The sequence below is a fragment of the Osmerus eperlanus genome, chromosome 16, assembly GCF_963692335.1.
Source record: "Osmerus eperlanus chromosome 16, fOsmEpe2.1, whole genome shotgun sequence".
Classification (NCBI taxonomy): Eukaryota; Metazoa; Chordata; class Actinopteri; order Osmeriformes; family Osmeridae; genus Osmerus; species Osmerus eperlanus.
In genome coordinates this window covers 1869420-1888290 of record NC_085033.1, presented here as the reverse complement: position 1 = coordinate 1888290, position 18871 = coordinate 1869420, and the positions used below count along the sequence as shown (strand labels likewise).

General features: G+C 47.1%; 1 protein-coding gene across 1 annotated transcript in view; it reads left to right on the top strand.

The window, feature by feature from the left end:
- The window catches only part of slc22a23 (solute carrier family 22 member 23), a 28627-nt gene extending 13173 nt beyond the window's left edge, over window positions 1–15454 (top strand). The window contains exons 4-10 of the mRNA XM_062481776.1: window positions 3681–3849; window positions 4839–4966; window positions 6593–6695; window positions 9236–9471; window positions 10362–10394; window positions 11450–11573; window positions 12829–15454. Of these exons, the coding sequence (XP_062337760.1) occupies window positions 3681–3849; window positions 4839–4966; window positions 6593–6695; window positions 9236–9471; window positions 10362–10394; window positions 11450–11573; window positions 12829–14335 (2300 nt within the window). The 3' untranslated portion in view covers window positions 14336–15454. The remainder of the gene's footprint in view (window positions 1–3680; window positions 3850–4838; window positions 4967–6592; window positions 6696–9235; window positions 9472–10361; window positions 10395–11449; window positions 11574–12828) is intronic.
- Window positions 15455–18871: the final 3417 nt, after the last annotated feature.

Below are 18871 nucleotides of genomic sequence, written 5' to 3'. Positions count from 1 at the left end.
TTTGGATGTCCTATAAAGTGCGTGGTCGCTTTCCCTCTGTCTCTCTCTTTCTCTCCTCTGATGTTGTTCTTTTCTTTCTTTCATTCTCTCTTTATTTATCCGTCTCTCTTTCCTCTTCCTGTCTCCGTCCAACTGTCTATTGACAGTCTCTCCGTCTGTGTGTAAATGTGCTTGTCTGTGCAGTGCAGGTCCCTGATGTATGTCTCTCCTTAAGGCCTGTTGACAGCAGTAGGACTCTGTCCGTCCTACTGAGAGGAGCATTTCATTTCACCATCGCATGCCTCAGGCTCCCTGGGGAGCAGCAAGCAGCCACAGTCAGCTCTCTGCCTCTCTCTCTGCCTCTCTCTCTGCCTCTCTCTCTCCCCCTGTCTGCCTCTGCCTGTGCATGAGAGAGACAGGAACCGATACGGTTTCTGATCTGTGATCTGGCCCTGACTTTGAATGTTAATGTATTCATGTGAGCCCAACTTCTTGGGGAGATAGAAGAGGATGTGTAGGCACGGGGTATGGGAAACGGAGAGAGAGAGAATGCCTGTTTGTGTATGTGTGTGAGTATTTGTGTGTGATACACAGGCTGAACTACAAACCATTCTTTCCTTCTCCTCCTCTTCTGTTCCTCCAACCCTCCCCCCCCCCCCCCCCTCTTTCCGTGTCTATATAAATAAGTGTAGGTGCTGTGTTTTCTGTGAGCAGGTTAAAGTTCACCTTTTTGTGGAGTTTGCATTCCTGGCAGCTCTGCTAACTTCCTCCCCTCATTCTGTCCATCTGTTGTTATCTATCAAGCCCACACAATAACCCAGCACCCATAGTTTTACCTTTCTTATACTGTCAACCATGACACTACCCTGATAACCCTGATACATAAGACTAGGCCCCAAAGCCTTCTCTAATCTAACAACATGCACTAAACTATGCCCCATAGCTGTCTCCATCTATAAAGCCCCGACACTAGCTTAAGTCCCATAGCCTCCCATCCATAATAATACACTAACCTTAAACTTCGACAAGCCACCATAACAAACAACTCTCTTCAGATGGTTTTGAAATCCGAGTTGTGGTATGATTTTGGTGGTGTGTCTGGTGTAGTATCATGGTGGCTATGAGGGGGTGAGAGATCTCCACTATTTGTTTTTTCAGTTCTGATGACTGAGGGTTTTTGTGGACTGTATGGACACTTTATCAGTGTTTGTGTAAGAGTGAGTGTCTTTTATCTCCTGCTCTGTTCCCATCTGGGAGCAAGGCTGATATTCTGCGTTTGTGTTGATATTAGGGTCTGTTTTTACTAAGCACACCCACACCAACTCACACACACAATCAGGCAGTTCAGTATGAATAGAGTAATCTTCAACAAGTGTAAAAGTAGATGAGATTAAAGTTGGAATGTTTTGTCTAAAGTCTACTGTGACCCACTGATCGTGTTACAAAGAGATAAGCACCTGATCAATGAGTGTGACCTAAACTGAAAGTCCGCGGGGAAAGTGATACCACAGGTTACACGCACACACGCACATCCACTGTGAGCTCATTGCATTAAATGTGCCTTTTAAAGAAAGTCCTGACAGCATCATAAGGTTGCACAGCGGTCAGTATGTGGATTGTTACAGAAGGCACCCGGGGCCGTGCAAGCAACACACAAACCCAGAGGCCAGGGTCAGAGGTGACATCATGGCAAGAAAGCCATGAGGATCTCATGTGACACAGAAAGGTCACCCACCTCATTGGCCGCTGGGCTCAGGGAAATACCTATCTGAGGGCCTCTAGTGGTCAGAGTAGGTAAAAGCGGAAACCTTCAACCTCCTGACTCACTGAACTCTCTGTCCCTTGGTTGTCCAGGCTACTGAACACATTCCTGACCAGAGACACGGTTGAGGTTTGCGGCACGCTTTTGCAGAGTCAGCCAAACCACCTGTTAGTCAGCAAACCACGAAGTGCTTTGGCGGTTTGACGGCTTTCTAACATCCACTGCATGGGCTGTCGCGACGTCAGCTCAAGGTAGTTTCTTGTGTTGGTCACCCAGGCTCTGTTTGAGGTCAGTTCCGTCACCCTGCCATGTTACCGTGTCACTGGGGACTTTCAGAGAGAGCCTCGTGTATGACATCAGCTGAGCAGTGGGGATTTGTGTGAGCAGGGGCCCAGGCTGGAGCAGTGCATTGTGGGAGTGCTGATCTAGAGGGATGTGGAGGATTAGGGTCAGCAGGGGTAAGGAGCTCAGAAGGCCCCCACTCCTCAGGAGTGTGGGTGGGGGTGTGTGTGTGTGTTTTCCCATGCCCATGACGTACTGTGGGGCCTCAGTGCGACCGGGTGCATCGTCAGGATCTCCAAAACACCCGTGAGGAATGCCGTCCCCTGCAATTCCTCATCACTGATCCATGCTGAGGGCTCGCGGACTCCTACTGGGGAGGGCTGGTGGGTGGGAGGGAAGACTGGGGTGAGGTTACTCTCCTCGTCTCTCTCCTAGCCTCCTTCTCCCTGTCTTCCTCACTCATTGTCTCTCTCTCTCTCTCTCTCTCTCTCTCTCTCTCTCTCTCTCTCTCTCTCTCTCTCTAACCTTGTCTCCCCCTCCCACCTCCCCTCTTTCTGTCTCTCCCTCTCTTCTCTTCATTGGCTTTTGTCGCTCCAGCTGCAGAACTGTCCCTGAACAGAGAACATTATTCATGTCCTCAGGAGGGGGCAGAGCCTCATTGAAATTCCGGGGTCCTTCTTTTTTGTTGTTTTTTCTTTCCTTGAGGAATGGAGCGGAGCTGCCGCTCCAGTCACTGTATTATCCCGGCCCTGTCACCTTGAATGGCCCCATCTGGAACAGCCCCTGCGTTTCTCGGCTGCACAAAAGACCCCCCCCCCGAAAGAGAGAAAGATACGAAAGATAAAGGGATGAATGAAGGACAAAAGAGCCGAGCGGTGTGGGAACGGGGGCGTTACAGTAACGTCGCGTCCTCCTGGCGTGTCTGCTGCTCTGCGGTCTGGAAGGCCGAGGTGTCTTTGGTTGCTGCTTGCTAGCTAGCGCGCCGCGCATGCTAATGAACAGTCGAATGAATCAGGGTCTTTCTGATAGGGAGAGAATGAACACAAGGAGCCTCTCTCTCGCTCGGTTCCTGCCTGCCTCACTTGGCTGATTGGCTGAACGAGGGTGCAGGAAGGACTGACTTGGCAACCGTTCTTATCAAATTCTGTGTGTGTGTGTTCCTTTCCAGGTTATCCGGAGGTCATCTAAGGAGTGTCTTATAGTGGCCATCCCTGATAAACTGTAGTACTTCACAAATGCAAGAGCAAGTCCTTTGCGACGTACAGCTCATAACACCAGGATGATCTTTCCTGCCACCAAAAACAATAAATAGTCACTCATTCATGCCAATATGTTCTTTCAAAAACCGGAACAGGTCCTTCTAACCTCTCAAGTGAAAGCAAAGTTGGGATGCAGTAGGCATATCGTAATGGGAACAATGGAGAGATATTTTCCTTACAACTGGAAATTCCTGGCTCGCAAACAAGCGTTTCTTTGAGGGCGTCGGGCCACTGCGAACATTCCGTCCTCTGTCTGTGTCGTGAATGGACGATTTCTGTATTTGTGTAGTAGCACTGTTGACTCATGTACCCTCTCTCTCTCCCCCTTTCTCTCTTTTTTTTCTTGTTCTCTCTCTTGCTCTCTTCCACCCCCCCCCCCCCCTCCTCATCCCCCACAGGGATTGAGCTGTGTCTGCCGGGCTGGCGTTTCACCGTGACCATGGTGGCCAGTTTCGTGGTGTTGGGGGGGCAGCTGCTGATGCCCGGGGTTGCATACCTGTGTCGGGACTGGCAGGTCCTGCAGGCCGTCATCGTGTGCCCGCTGTTCCTCATGCTCTCCTACGTCTGGTGAGGAGACCACCAGCCCCTGTTGACGCTGCTCCTGTCTGGTGTGATGGTCTCGGTCAGATGTGTAGTCTAGACGTCATCCTGAGGAAGATAGACATCTGTTATTGTGTGGGAAATGTGCTTAATGGTGCTTTGCCATCCCTTGATATCCTGCTCTAGAGCAATGAGCAGACCCCTAAACAGTATTTTTACCTAATGCCTCGAACTTTTGGATAGACATTGCACAAAATGTGCAGCAAGAACAGTGGTGACTGATATTTGGATGCAATACCCTTTCCAAACACTTTCAGTCACTCGTTTTAAACACCTACATTCCATTTTCTACTTGTTGCATAATCTATGTTCTGACAATACCTCACATTCATTATTATTCAACATTATTATGTTATCAGAGGCCTAAGAATATATGCTAGTACTGAAGGACATTTCCACACTAATCATTATCTTTCTGTAATGGCTATAATATCTTATTGTTTGTTTATTTATAACTTGCCTTCAAACTACCTCTACCGTTACCAAAGTTACTTGTCGATGGTGTGCTGGCTTGTAAATACTAATTTGTTGACCTCCATTTACTCTGCCATGGCAAAGTATAGTGACTGAGCTCAGAAACGGGTCTGTCAAAGACAAACACAAAGCCTGTCATTGTTTTCCGCGACGCACCTGAACAAAGCACGTTTTCATCATTCGACAGTTATCACATGATTTCAATGCTTCCATCTGAGATTAGACTCGGTATGGTTGGCCCAATGAGTCCCAAACAAAAGAGACAGAGAAAGAGATCGAGAAAGAGAGAGGCAGCGGAAGAGAGCAGTGGCGGGGGGGGGGAAAGAGAGCGAGGAAAGGAATTCCCAGGATAATGGCATCTGAAACAGGCTCCCAAGGAGACACCCCCCCCCCCCAAAAAAAAAAAAGACGGATTTGATTTGGATTCATTAGCCCTTCTTTTATTAATGAGGGACTCTTCCGTTGTGTATCGTTCCCCTCAGGATCTTCCCAGAGTCGCTGCGGTGGCTGCTGTCCACTCAGCAGTACAGTCGCTCCAAGTACATCATGGGACACATCGCCAAGAAGAACCAGATCAACACTGAGCTGGACCCTGACCTGATCCTCACAGGTAGGCCTCACACAGGGAAATGAGACACCATCCTTATCGGCCCCAGCCCTTTATATTAGGCTTACCTGGGTTGGCTCTCACCTGAAATGCATTGATCAGTAAATCAATAAGGATATATTTACATTCCTTGTGGTTTTTTCCTGGCCAAATGGTCACAGTTATACGGTTATGTAAGAAAAGATCTGTGGCTAACAGTATGTGAGGTGTCAGCCTAGGGCATGCAGGGTTGATGGCCTGATAGACATCCCACCCCCAACCCTCGGCCCCCTCCTCTGTGGTACCCATGGTAACAGGTCGACTCCTGGGTCGGTGGGATAGTGGGGTTGGTAAACCTACACCCTGTCTATCCCCTCCATTCCCCAAACCCCTCCAGGCACTCCAGCCCTTTGATTATCTTTATCAAAACAAGAATGGCGGGAGGAGAGGAGAGGAAGGGGGAGGAGAAACAATAAAGGAGAGGCGAGGCAGGGGGAGGGGGAGGAGAGGCAAGCCAGGGGGAGGAGAGGAGAGGCAGGGGGAGGAGAGGCGAGGCAGGGGGAGGAGAGGCGAGGCAGGGGGAGGAGAGGAGAGGCAGGGAGAGGAGAGGCGAGGCAGGGGGAGGGAAGGAGAGGAGAGGCGAGGCAGGGGGAGGAGAGGAGAGGCGAGGCAGGGGGAGGTTAGGCGAGGCAGGGGGAGGAGAGGCGAGGCAGGGGGAGGAGAGGCGAGGCGAGGCAGGGGGAGGAGAGGCGAGGCAGGGTGTATGGTCAACAGATGGGAGCAGGTTAATCCCATTGACCCCGACTCTTGCAGAAGTAGTCTGGGGCCAGACGTGCGTCCTGGAACACACCAGAACATCTACCCTACATATCCAGACATGTCTGCTGGGCAAGTCTAGAGACACTGCTTTTAGCATCCAGAAAGATCTTACACAGGACACATGTTGATCTGAGAAACGGAACAGTACAGAGAAAAACCTAGCTGGCTAAGGTGAAATGTACTCTTTTTTTTTTTTTGCTCCTGGAGATTTGGACCAGTGTGTGCTGATGCAGGGATAGAGAGACAATGTGGGTGTGTCAGCACAGTGACAAAGTCATCTGCTGTATTCATGGGTTTAGTTTAGCCCCAGCTACCTGCTATGTTTAACTCAGGTATCCACACATGGGTATTTGTGCGGAGTGTGTGAGTGTGTCTATTATTTCTACCCTTTGAAAGGCGGAGTCATGTTGTATGGGGGATTAGTGGAAGAGGTATGCTGCTTGGTTGGACACACACACACACGCGCACGCATAGTCAAAGATAAGTCAGAACAGTCATGTGGAATGTCACGTGCCCAGGCAGAATGTAGAAGGTTTGTTTCCATGGCAACCGGTCGGATTCCAAAACAATGCCGTTGCCCCATCAGATAGGCACTAGGGCGTTGTCCTCCTCAAAGCACACTCGTCCATCAGCCGTACGTTTACTCATCCTTCAGTCCCCCCTTCCTGTCATATCCGCAGAAACGACAGGACGACATGAGTCATGTGGACACATTGTCTTTTGTGACTCTCAGCTGTCATGTATGCCTTGCTCCTGGCTCTACCAAAAAAACACGATGTTCATGATGTTCCATGTCTCCTCCTGAACCCTGGTGTGGTCTCCTGTTTTCAGAGCTGCAGAGAGCCCTGCAGATGAAGCCCAAGAGAACATGCATCGTTAAGATGGTGGGAACCAGGAATCTGTGGAAGAACATCGTGGTCCTCTGTGTCAACTCGTAAGTCCTGTGTGTTTGTGTGTGTCCCAGCCTGTTTCCTATGTTACCTGTGTGGGATTTGTTTGGTCTGTGAGTGAGAGAGAGCAATTAGAGAGAGTAGAGAGTATCTAAACGTAGGTGAACTACAGGCCTGGGCGGAATCATGTCTGCATATTGTGTGTGTAAGGAGAGAAAAGAGGGAGGGAGAGAGAGAGAACTTGAACTAGTTTGGCCGCGTGTGTGTGGTGTTGCCAGCCAGCGGCCCAATGGCTTGCTGAGGCGTCCGCACTATTGACTGGTCAGTTGGATGCAGCGTTGATCAGGGGCTCCCTGTTCCTCCTCCAGTGGACGTTCTGTCCGTCTTTCCCTGTGTCTGTTCATCCATTTGGCCCTCCTCCTCCTCTGTGGCCTGGCCAGATTCAGGCCTGAATGTTTCCTATTTTACTGCCCGGTGGACCTGACTTTGGACTGACCATGAATTTTACATGAGCGTTGTTTGTATGAAACCCTAGTCAAACACGTTTTGTGTGTGTTTGTTTGGGTGACATCTTTCCCTTTTTAACCCCTTATTCACTCCCCTCTGCATCATCTACACTCTTTCTCCCTCTCTCTCTACATTCAATTAACATTTCAGGTGCTTTATTGGCACGTCAAGAGGTATACTGTACAAAAAACACAGATACAAACATACATTTACACATCGTTACACGACATGGCCAACAGTACAGTATGGGGACACTGCTCAGTATACACACACCTGCTTGTCGAACCTTTCATTCCAAGATCAGGGGTTCCCTCTTTGTTTCTGGAACTGCCCTTTCTGGGAAGGTTCAATAGGTGTTGGAACAGTGATGCAGGCCTTGCTTCCATTCAGCTTGAAGAGCATCAGGGAGGTTGGGCACTGATGTCGGGTGATTACACCTGGCTTGCAGATGGCGTTAGAATTGATCCCAAATGTGTTTGATGTTTGGGTCAGGGAGTGTGCAGGCCAGTCAAGTTTTTCCACACCAAACTCAATAAAGCTTTTCTGTATGGGGGCATTAGCAAGCTGATACAGGAAAAGGGCCTTGAATTGTTGCCACAAAGTTTGATACACAGAACATGGTCTAGAAAGACATTTCATGCAGATTGCTACATGCATTGCTGAATACATTGAATGGTTTGAATTGTCCCCTAACAAGTAAACTTTTTTTCCCACTGTTAAACTTCACAATTCTTCATTCTTCTTCATGAAGTTGGGGAGCATGTTGTTCGCCTTTCTTTATGAAGGTCCCGTTCGGTTTAAAATGTGTGTGTGTGTGTGTGTGTGTGTGTGTGTGTGTGTGTGTGTGTGTGTGTGTGTGTGTGTGTGTGTGTGTGTGTGTGTGTGTGTGTGTGTGTTGATGACAGTGAAGCCCAGTGAGGAAGTATATCTCGAACCTTTCTGGAATATCTTTTTACTCTCAAATTGACTGGTTGGACAATTCTGACAGACGGACTCTAGTTGGTCCACAGGGTTGGGGAGTAACGGATTACTGTAATCTGATTACTAAATAATTGTTACTTTACTGGCAAAAAAAAGTAATCGGATTACAGATACTTTTGAAAAATATTGAGGATTACTTTGAGATACTTTTACATTTGGGAGTAGTCAGTTTTCTTTTGCAAAATGTATCCTTTTAATTGCAAAATTTTATCATTGGTTTTATCATTGGCCATTTTCTCCTTGACGTTTCACATTTGCTTAACAGTAATACCCTTATTGACATAAATTGGGGTGACCTTTCTATTTATTTTGGAGTGCTACTGTATGTCCTGCTGCAACAGTTTCTGGGGTCCAACAGAATTTGTTTTTTGATTTAGTCTTATTACAGGTTATGTAAACAAATTTCAACTGGTTATAAACTAGGTTTTGAAAGTAATCCAAAAGTAATGGAAAGTAATCAGATTACATTACTGAGTCTGGGTAATCCAAAAGTTACATTACTGATTATAATTGATATAATAGTTTTTGAAAGAAGCACCAAGTCGTGCAAAATATTGGGCATTTGATTTCAGAAGCAGCCTTGCTTTTGCCTGACCTAGGGAAGCCAGTTCATTGATGTGTGTGTGTGTGTGTGTGTATATATACAGTATTTACATTTAGTCATTTAGCAGACGCTCTTATCCAGAGCGACTTACAGTAAGTACAGGGACATTCCCCCGAGGCAAGTAGGGTGAAGTGCCTTGCCCAAGGACACAACGTCAGTTGGCATGACCGGGAATCGAACTGGCAACCTTCGGATTACTAGCCCGATTCCCTCACCGCTCAGCCACCTGACTCCCCAGTATATACTGAATAGACTGGGACTCATCATTTCAACCTAGCCATGCACCACATCTTTGGAAGATGTCTGTTTGCAAAGGACCAATTTTCACGGCACATTTGTTGTATTCATATTGTTTCATATGTTTCCTCCCATTCCACTTTCAACACATTTGAATAAAGGTCGTTTTTGCCAAATTGAAAAATGCTTTTCCCAAATTGAACGGAGCAGGAAATAACTGGCGTCATTGTTTTGGATCTCCCCTCTGGTGTCCAGGCTGACGGGCTATGGGATCCACCACTGTTTCGCCCGCAGCATGATGGACCATGAGGCCCACGACACGGCCATATTCCACAACTTCTACGCTGACTACTACACCAAGGCTGGCATCGCCGTGGCGTCCTGCCTGGCGCTGTGCCCGGCCGTGGGGCTGATGGGACGCCGCGGCGGCCTGCTCATGTTCATGATCATCACCGCTCTGGCCTCGCTGCTGCAACTCGGCCTTCTCAACTGTGAGCTCACGCGCACACGCTACAATACCATACACATCGCTCTATCTGTTCCTCCACCACCACTATATAGATCATGCTGTATCAGTATCCTAGTCCTAGTGCATTGACCTTGAACATGCTCTTTTATGCAACAAGACTGTCTTTAAAAGAGTGGCTTGAGATATCTGACCTACTGGAAACCTCTTTATTTGTGGCACTCAAAGACCACTCAAAGACACTCATTCAGTCATTATGACGAATGACTGAATGAGTGCCTGAATGTCAGCTCCAGCCCATGTAAACCTCGTTCGGCAATGGATCTGGTTTCTCCGTCAACACAAATGTCAATGTCAAATGTCATGTGAGTTTAGCTATAGTGCGGAGAAAGTGCCTAGTATAGAATGTATTGGAGATCCTCAACCCTGTTCTTGGAAATGAGCATTCTTCATTTTACTGCCCTTTATTCTAATTATTCTCTGATTTATGTACCGAGTCATCTGGTTTAAGCTGGGGTTGGAGCAAAAAAAAACTGCGGGATGGAAGCTCGCCATTTCATGTTTACCAAAACAAAATTTGTCCGAACAAAGGGAACATATTTTAGCGGCACGCATGTTTTCTGCTCTTTTTAAGTTCCTTGAATGTGAGCTAGCAAATATTTGACCAGATTGTGGGTGCTCCAAGGTTACAGACAACACCAACACTCTTGTCCTCGGGTTCTAATAAAGCTGTCGATATATACGAGCAGGAAGAAGTGGGAGTGGGAACGGCAGGGTGTGTGTTGCGTGTGCTCTGTTGGTGCTGTCCTAACCGGTGTCGGCTGGTGTCAGCTGCCTGCACACCGGTGTTATCACCACCTTGTTTTCAACGCCTTTTCTTTTTTTCTTTCTTTCTTTCTCTTGTTTGTCTTGCAGTGGTGGGCAAGTACAGCGTGCAGCTGAACATAGGTAAAGTATGATTTTTGTTTCTCTCTCTTACACAGCTACTGGAATGTGGGTCCTTGTATTTGGGTTGGTGGAGTCGAGGACAACAGTATAAATGCTAGCTCACATGACCTCTGCAGAAAACTCTCTATTTTTGATGGAGTCTGGTGAAATACCTTGTCACAGGGTCCAGCATGTATGCTGAATTGAATCAATACATAAACATCAATCCATTATCAGTGCTCATAATCCAATAATACAAACATCAAAAACAGAATGACAATGAATCACAATGGCTGGTTCTGTACCAATTTGTTTTCCAAGCTGTTGATAACAAGTTTACGGGAGCATATTGGTAGAAATCGGTTTGGAAGTTTGTCAGAATTCCTTATTGACCTGTCCTGACCTGTTGGCTGTGTCCGCTGCCAAGTCATAGACTGTAAGAATCACCATCAGGAAAATGCTCTTCGAATCACACAGCTGTGACCTGTAACAAACCCTAACCCAGACCTAACCCTCTTCATCCTCCTCTCATGTTTATCAATCTCTTCATACTCTCCTTCTCTCCCTGTGGGTGCGTGGGCAGCTAAATGAGCCTGGGCTGTTGTCAGACAGACTGGGGATTAGAGATAAGAACAGACCCAAACCAATCACAGACCAGACTCGGATCATCCTCTTTAGGCTCATTTCAATGTCCTCAGTCCCCCCCTGGGTGTGTGTGTGTGTGTGTGTGTGTGTGTGTGTTTGTTTGTACAATCTGTTTTCTTTTAAATTAGCTGGGGCGGATCAGACAGGCTGTATTCCGAATGCTAATCCAGATCCGAGTTAAACCCACCATCCCAAATTCAGGATGTTGGACTGGGCAGTATAGTCACTTATGTTACATTGTATGACCTTTGGAGAGTCAGTCAACAATTTATGACGGTATTAGCCAGCCATGGTTAGTTCATGGAGTTTAGAAACTCTCTCAACAGGCTATCAAAGCCTCATCAAAAGTTTTCAAACCGTGTAAAGCTGTTCTCATTGTATTACGAATTTGGGAATAATGGCTAATGTGTGTGTGTCTTTTCCCTGCGCAGAGCGCTCAGATACGCTGAATAAGAACTTCTCGATTGCCTTCTCCATCATCGGCATGTTCTCCTCCCACGCAGTCAGCAACCTGAGTATCTTCTTCTGTGCTGAGATCACCCCCACAGTCATCAGGTAAGCCCTCCCACACACTGGGACCAGACCACTAGAGCGCTCCGGGGAGGGGTGGGAGGAATGGAGAACTATAGGTTTCGTTTGTGGGTTGTGATGAATGGGGATTTTCACTGTGCCTCAGGAGACGCTTACCAGGCCAGAGGACGAAGTGCTCGTTTTTCGGTTTCAAATCCCTACGCCCACAGAAAGCAGAGCCACCATAAGATAGTTTCTGGCCGATATAATGTCACGTTAATACTCAACGTGAGTCGTAGTGGACCTATGGGGATGGGTGGACTGTGGAGAGCATCACAGTGGCAAAGCTGATTTTGCTCGAGGACTCTGAAGGTTGTTTTTGTATAACCCTTGTTTAACTAGTTGGGTCGTCTCTCGTTCCTACCGGCGAGATGACTTGCTCAAGGTTGAGCTGAAGAGAAGGGGTACGAGCAGGAGACACAGCTGTGTTAGCAGCACACCCAACCTCCAGAGAGATCCCAGAACCCACGTCACCCCCCCCTCGTTTGCATACCTCTGTGATCGTGTAATGCTAGATCCACACATTGTGGGAATCAGTTTCACGTCTGAGGACGTTCTGTAAAACACATGCACACTGGGTCTGTATTGGCCCCAAGGTTATATAAGGTGTGTGGCGCACCGCCTGTTAATAGCTACAGAGCGCCATCTGGTGGCCGAGGGGAATGGCACCCCAGAGCAGACTGAAGAGTAATAGCACTGCATGCAGAGGAAAGGGAGAGGATGCGGTTTGGTTGGATTGCAGCACTCTGCAAAACAAACAGCCGGGGATAAGTCAAGAACACACCCATGGCCTTTGATGATTCATTTGTTCATTTGAGACTAGATGTTTAGTTATCTGTTGGATGTGGGGAGTCCAGAATGAGCTGTGTTTAGTGAAACATGACCAAGCTGAAAATACTTGCAGGAGACATCCTGGTTTGTTGGTTTGGGTCTGTTATGTGTGTCTTGACATGGGTACGGGCACTGGGTCATTTCTCCTTTTTGGAGAACATTAATGGACAATGAACAGTCCAAACAAAAATGTCCAGAGATCAAAATGGAGTGTTTCCTCTGTTTAAATAGTCCATAAGAGATGACCGACTCCTCTCTTACTCTCCCTTCCCTTCCTTCCCATCCTCTTTTTCTCTCCTCTCCTCTACTCCTGTCCTCTCCTCCTCCTCCCCCTCCTCACCCCTCCTCTCTCCTGCGGTTTCTCCTCCCCCCCCCCTTCTCTCTTTGTCCTCTCCTCTCCTCCATGCAGGGGTGGTGGTCTGGGTCTGGTGCTGGCCAGTGCTGGCTTTGGCATCCTAACCGCGCCCATCATGGAGCTCCACAACCAGAAGGGCTACTTCCTCCACCACATCATCTTCGCCTGCTGCACCCTCATCTGCATCATCTGCATCCTGCTGCTGCCCGAGACGCGCTACCAGCCCCTCCCGGAGACGCTGGCGGACAGCGAGTACTACACCCGCCCGCCCCTGCTGCCCCCCCGGAAGCCCGTGGAGCAGCGCCTCCTGCTGGCGCCCCAGGAAGGCAGCAGGGACTACGCCCGCGTCCACGACACGCCGCCGCACGAGGCGGTGGCCACGTCCACCATGGATTCCACGGCCTCGTCGGCCGTGGACCTCACGGCGCCCTCCGTCGTCGAGGTGTCTGCGTCCCCCGGCACGGAGCTCGGGGTGCTCAAGCCGCGGCCGGCGGGCCGCAACGGACGCTCCTTCGCCCCGCCCCCAGGCACCCCCTCTGCCCTGGGTAAAGGCGGGGTCATACTGGCGAGTCAGGAGAAGCTGTTGTCCTCCACCCCTCTGCACAAGGCTCCGCCCTCTACTACCGAGCCCCTCCTGGCATCCACTGAGGACTCCACCACCCCTCTGATGAATTCTGTCGCCCCTTCCATTGATTCGCCCACCACCCTGGTCAACGACTCTGGCCCCTTCCCTGCCAAGGACTCCCCACCCTCAACCCCTGCCATTGTCCCCCTCTCTATCTCTTCATTGGACTCCCCTGTCACAGACCCGCCCTCAACCCCCATACTGGTATCAACCACTTCCATCTTTGACCTCCCGCCTACCTCGACATCTCCCTCCCCAGTCCTCCATGATCTCATTCCCTCCCCAGCTAAGGACTCTTCCATCAACCCCTTACTTGAACTTGCCCCTACCTCCACTTTGGACTCAACCACTTCCCTTGTACTTGAAGTCTTGCCTCCCCCTACGTTAGACTATCCCACCCCACCTGTACTTGAAACCACCCCTCCCCCCATTTTGGATTGTACCACTTCCCATGTACTTGAAACCACCCCTCCACCCGTATTGGACTCTTCCGCTCAACCTTTTATTGACCCTCGTCCCCCCTCCCCTTCTCGCTCCCCCACCCCTCAGGTTAATGACACTGACCCCCCTCCCATGGACATCACCATCTCCGTAGAATCCCCACCCCCTGTCACCCTAGACTCCATCATCCCCACCTTACCAGACCCCGTGTCTCCATCAGTACGTGGGACTGCATCCACCCCTGACATCCCCTCCACTCCTCCCCCCACAGCGGACTGTACCATTCTCCCTGTCACAGACATTGTCCTCCCCACCACCCCGCTTGTCATAGACTCAGAACCCCTTGCTGCAACAGACTGTCCTCCCCTGGAGGCGCCCCCCCCTGCCTCCCCCGTGGACCGCACGGTCTCCTCCCCCATAGACTCGGGTCTCCTCCCAGTTACAGACTGTGCCATCACAGGAAATAGCATTGTGAACGGAGTGGACTCCTCATGATCCAATGTCTCAAGCCCCATGGAGAAGACGGGAGGGGGTGGGCTTGGGCCCCACTCGGGACCCAGCTCATGTCACTTGACCTGGGGGGGGGGGAGAGACAGACATGTACCAACTGGCCGGCTCAGGTTTCGGACCCTTCAGATGCTCTGTAGAGAGACTGGCTCCACCTTGAGGTGAGGAGGTGGTATTTGTTGGGGGTGCCTCTTAGCTGGCTATTGCCACTGAGGACATTGTTTTGACAGAGGCTTGAAGTTAGCGGTCATGCTTTGACATTGTGGGAATCCCCTCTGCCCCACTGAATATCACTGGACTGAATATCACTGGACATCGCCAGCCTGGGGATTTGGTCTGTGGAGAGTCTCGGTGTGTCGTTTTCTGAGGGGCGGTGAGCCAAAAAGCCCATTTTCACTGCTACAGTATGACGTGGTTGGTTGGAGAAGTCATATCCATCTGTGCATTTGCGTAAGAGGTTCGCCCAGTGTGTTGATGATGACAGCAAACCGCCTTACCTAAAAAAACAAATGTTGAATTATGAATGTCCTTTAAATGGCCGAATTCTAAACCAAATTGAGGCTTATTTTTATTTTGACAAAGAATGGACATATTTGCTGAACCACCTAAAACCCAAAGTTATTTATCTTTGCAAATTATGTGTTTAGTGTCATGCGATTTATAGAAAATATCTGCCATTACTGGACAGTGGGAAATACAATAGACAAATAGCTGAACTAGGCAGCCCTGAGTGTTATAAAAGCATGTGTGTGTGAATATCAATCACACTAATCAAATTTGTTTCCAAAGGTCCAAGGACTTTACTTTGTATTGTAGGAAACTCAAAAGTGAAAAATACTGGAGTCATGTGGTCCGAGTCACTATGCTGAGCTGAACACTGGACTGGATACAGTGTGAGGGCATCAACCTTTTCCATTGGTCTGAAGGAGTGTATTCTTATTTTTCCACCCTTTTCGAGAAATCAATGCATTTTAAAAAGTTTTTGTAAAATGATGTTGTCAGTAAATCACAAACCTTATGTTGTTGTGCTACCGATATTGAGCTTGATAAAAAAAAAATGAAAAAAAGAAGAACATTCTGCCTTCACATGGGGTGCCCTCATTTTTCCAGGCTATAAGGCACAGCTTCAGTGTTTGTGTGAAAGTAATTGACACCTTATCCTTTGCTAGGTGGACAAAGCATGTACACAATATGACATTGTCATCAAAACAACGTTTTTACCACAAGGTCAGAATGCCTTGTTCTGGAACAGACCAAGCTATTCCCCGAATTGACAAAATAATTGCATCTTCCTTCAACAATACATTTTTCGTTGCCAAACTGTAGTGTCCATTTTTATAAACGTGGATTCTCTTTTGAAATGTAAAACCTGTTTTGTTTTTGTAACGAAAGTATATGAAACTAATTTCATTTACAAAAGCTGCAGTATTGCTTTATTTGTGATTTTTTTTTTTATTCCAAGCCTTTCTCCCATCTTTTTTTATTTCATGAATGTAGAAACCATTAACACAAGGTACTTATTTCATCGTAATCAGTCTGGATATGACAGAGAGCTATCAGGTCTCTTGAAGAAAACCTCCGATTATTGTGTTAAAAACACATACATGACGACTGTCTTCCCTCTTGTCTGATGTCGAACAATATGATACTTACATAAGGTCTGGGGCTTTGCCAATGCTAGCTAAAGATGTGACATAAAAATGCTTTGGAGAGGAAGTTCTATGAAGGAATGGACATGTAGATAGGTCACCGTTTACAGACATATTTCTTCTATTAAAACAATGCCATTGTACTGTAGACCTTTTGCAAATGTACAATAATTAAATGATGTCTTGTCATTTCAAATGTGATGGACTCCTCCATCTATAACAGTGGGATGTATGCTTTAGGATTAGGGTTGCTTAAGGGGTTACAACACAGTTGTTGTCAGCAACTTGTCACTCTCATTGGTTGACATTCAGGATATGCAATGGCGTGCAAGATTAGTTGATGTTTGACTGACATGGATGTTACAACCTCCATATTTTCTCAGAACTTAAAGGTAATAGCATATTCAGTGCCAGCTGATAGGTTCATCTTGAGGTGTTGATAAGGGGGTGCTTATGTTAAGTAGATGAACACAGAATATATAACATTGTGATAAGACAAAGGTCTTCCCGTCAGAGATAGTAAAACAGACAATTGTAATGTAGACTGTCATTGTTGATGGATTCATAGTTTGTGAAACACACTGGGAAACAGCCTCTGTGTATAAGAAGTGTACAATAAACTGCTTCAGTGCCCCTGTGTTGGTGGTTGAGTGGATTGAATGTAAAAACCACTGATTGACATGTTTATTTTTACCATTTTTTAACATGAGTAATGCACTTGTACATAAGCCATATGTGTCGTTGTAATAAACTTCACTATTTATTGATCAAATATCTTGACGCCTCTTGTTCTTTGTGAAGTGATTTCTTCCACATTTCGCATCAGTTATTGTTTTCCATGTGCCTGCTTGTTCCATCCTCTGTATCTTAACTTTAGATCAAGGCTTATGAACTATATTATTGACTTGGCTAGCTATATTAACTCCCCTGTGTATTACTCAGAAATAAACTCCAATACTATGAATAAAAAACGGGTCCAAACTGACCTTTATTGCATATTTACAGTTAGGTCCATAAATATTTGGACATTGACACAATTTTCATCATTTTGGCTCTGTATACCACCACAATGGATTTGAAATGAAACAATCAAGATGTGCTTTAAGTGCAGACTTTCAGCTTTAATTTCAGGGTATTTACATCCAAATCAGGTGAACGGTGTAGGAATTACAACACATTTTATATGTGGCCCCCCCCTTTTTAAGGGACCAAAAATTGGACAAACTAACATAATCATAAATCTAATTGTCACTTTTAATACTTGGTTGCAAATCCTTTGCAGTCAATGACAGCCTGAAGTCTGGAACCCATAGACATCACCAGACGCTGGGTTTCGTCCCTGGTGATGCTCTGCCAGGCCTCTACTGCAACTGTCTTCAGTTCCTGCTTGTTCTTGGGGCATTTTCCCTTCAGTTTTGTCTTTAGCAAGTGAAATGCATGCTCAATTGGATTTAGGTCAGGTGATTGACTTGGCCATTGCAGAACATTCCACTTCTTTGCCTTAAAAAACTCTTTGGTTGCTTTCGCAGTATGCTTCGGGTCATTGTCCATCTGCACTGTGAAGCGCCGTCCTATGAGTTCTGAAGCATTTGGCTGAATCTGAGCAGATAATATTGCCCGAAACACTTCAGAATTCATCCTACTGCTTTTGTCAGCAGTCACATCATCGATAAATACAAGGGAACCAGTTCCATTGGCAGCCATACATGCCCACGCCATAACACTACCTCCACCATGCTTCACTGATGAGGTGGTATGCTTTGGATCATGAGCAGTTCCTTCCCTTCTCCATACTCTTCTCTTCCCATCATTCTGGTACAAGTTGATCTTGGTCTCATCTGTCCATAGGATGTTGTTCCAGAACTGTACAGGCTCTTTTAGATGTTTTTTGGCAAACTCTAATCTGGTCTTCCTGTTTTTGAGACTCACCAATGGTTTACATCTTGTGGTGAACCCTCTGTATTTACTCTGGTGAAGTCTTCTCTTAATTGTTGACTTTGACACAGATACGCCTACCTCCTGGAGAGTGTTCTTGATCTGGCCAACTGTTGTGAAGGGGTTTTTCTTCACCAGGGAAAGAATTCTTCTGTCATCCACCACAGTTGTTTTCCGTGGTCTTCCGGGTCTTTTGGTGTTCACTGTTGCTCACCAGTGCGTTCTTTCTTTTTAAGAATGTACCAAACAGTTGATTTGGCCACACCTAATGTTTTTGCTATCTCTCTGATAGGTTTGTTTTGATTTTACAGCCTAACGATGGCTTGCTTCACTGATGGTGACAGCTCTTTGGACTTCATATTGAGAGTTGACAGCAACAGATTCCAAACACAAATACCATACTTGAAATGAACTCTAGACCTTTTATCTGCTCCTTGTCAATGAAATAACGAACTCCCATGAAGGAATAACATACACCTGGCCATGGAACAGCTGAGCAGCCAATTGTCCAATTACTTTTGGTCCCTTAAAAAGGGGGGGGGGCCACATATCAAATGTGTTGTAATTCCTACACCGTTCACCTGATTTGGATGTAAATACCCTGAAATTAAAGCTGAAAGTCTGCACTTAAAGCATATCTTGATTGTTTCATTTCAAATCCATTGTGGTGGTATACAGAGCCAAAATGATGAAAATTGTGTCAATGTCCAAATATTTATGGACCTAACTGTATGTCCAAACGCTGCAGCAGAGACTGCAGCTACTGGAGGGTTGGTACCTCCACAATCTGCCAATCTGCAGAGTTTGCTATCAAATTCACAGATAAAATCATCACTTTTATTTCTTAAAAAAGCCATGAGTCACTCATAATGGGTAACAAGCTGCGTTCTGTCTCGGACAGGATGATGTCACGGTGACCGATGCAGATCGGTCAAATGCT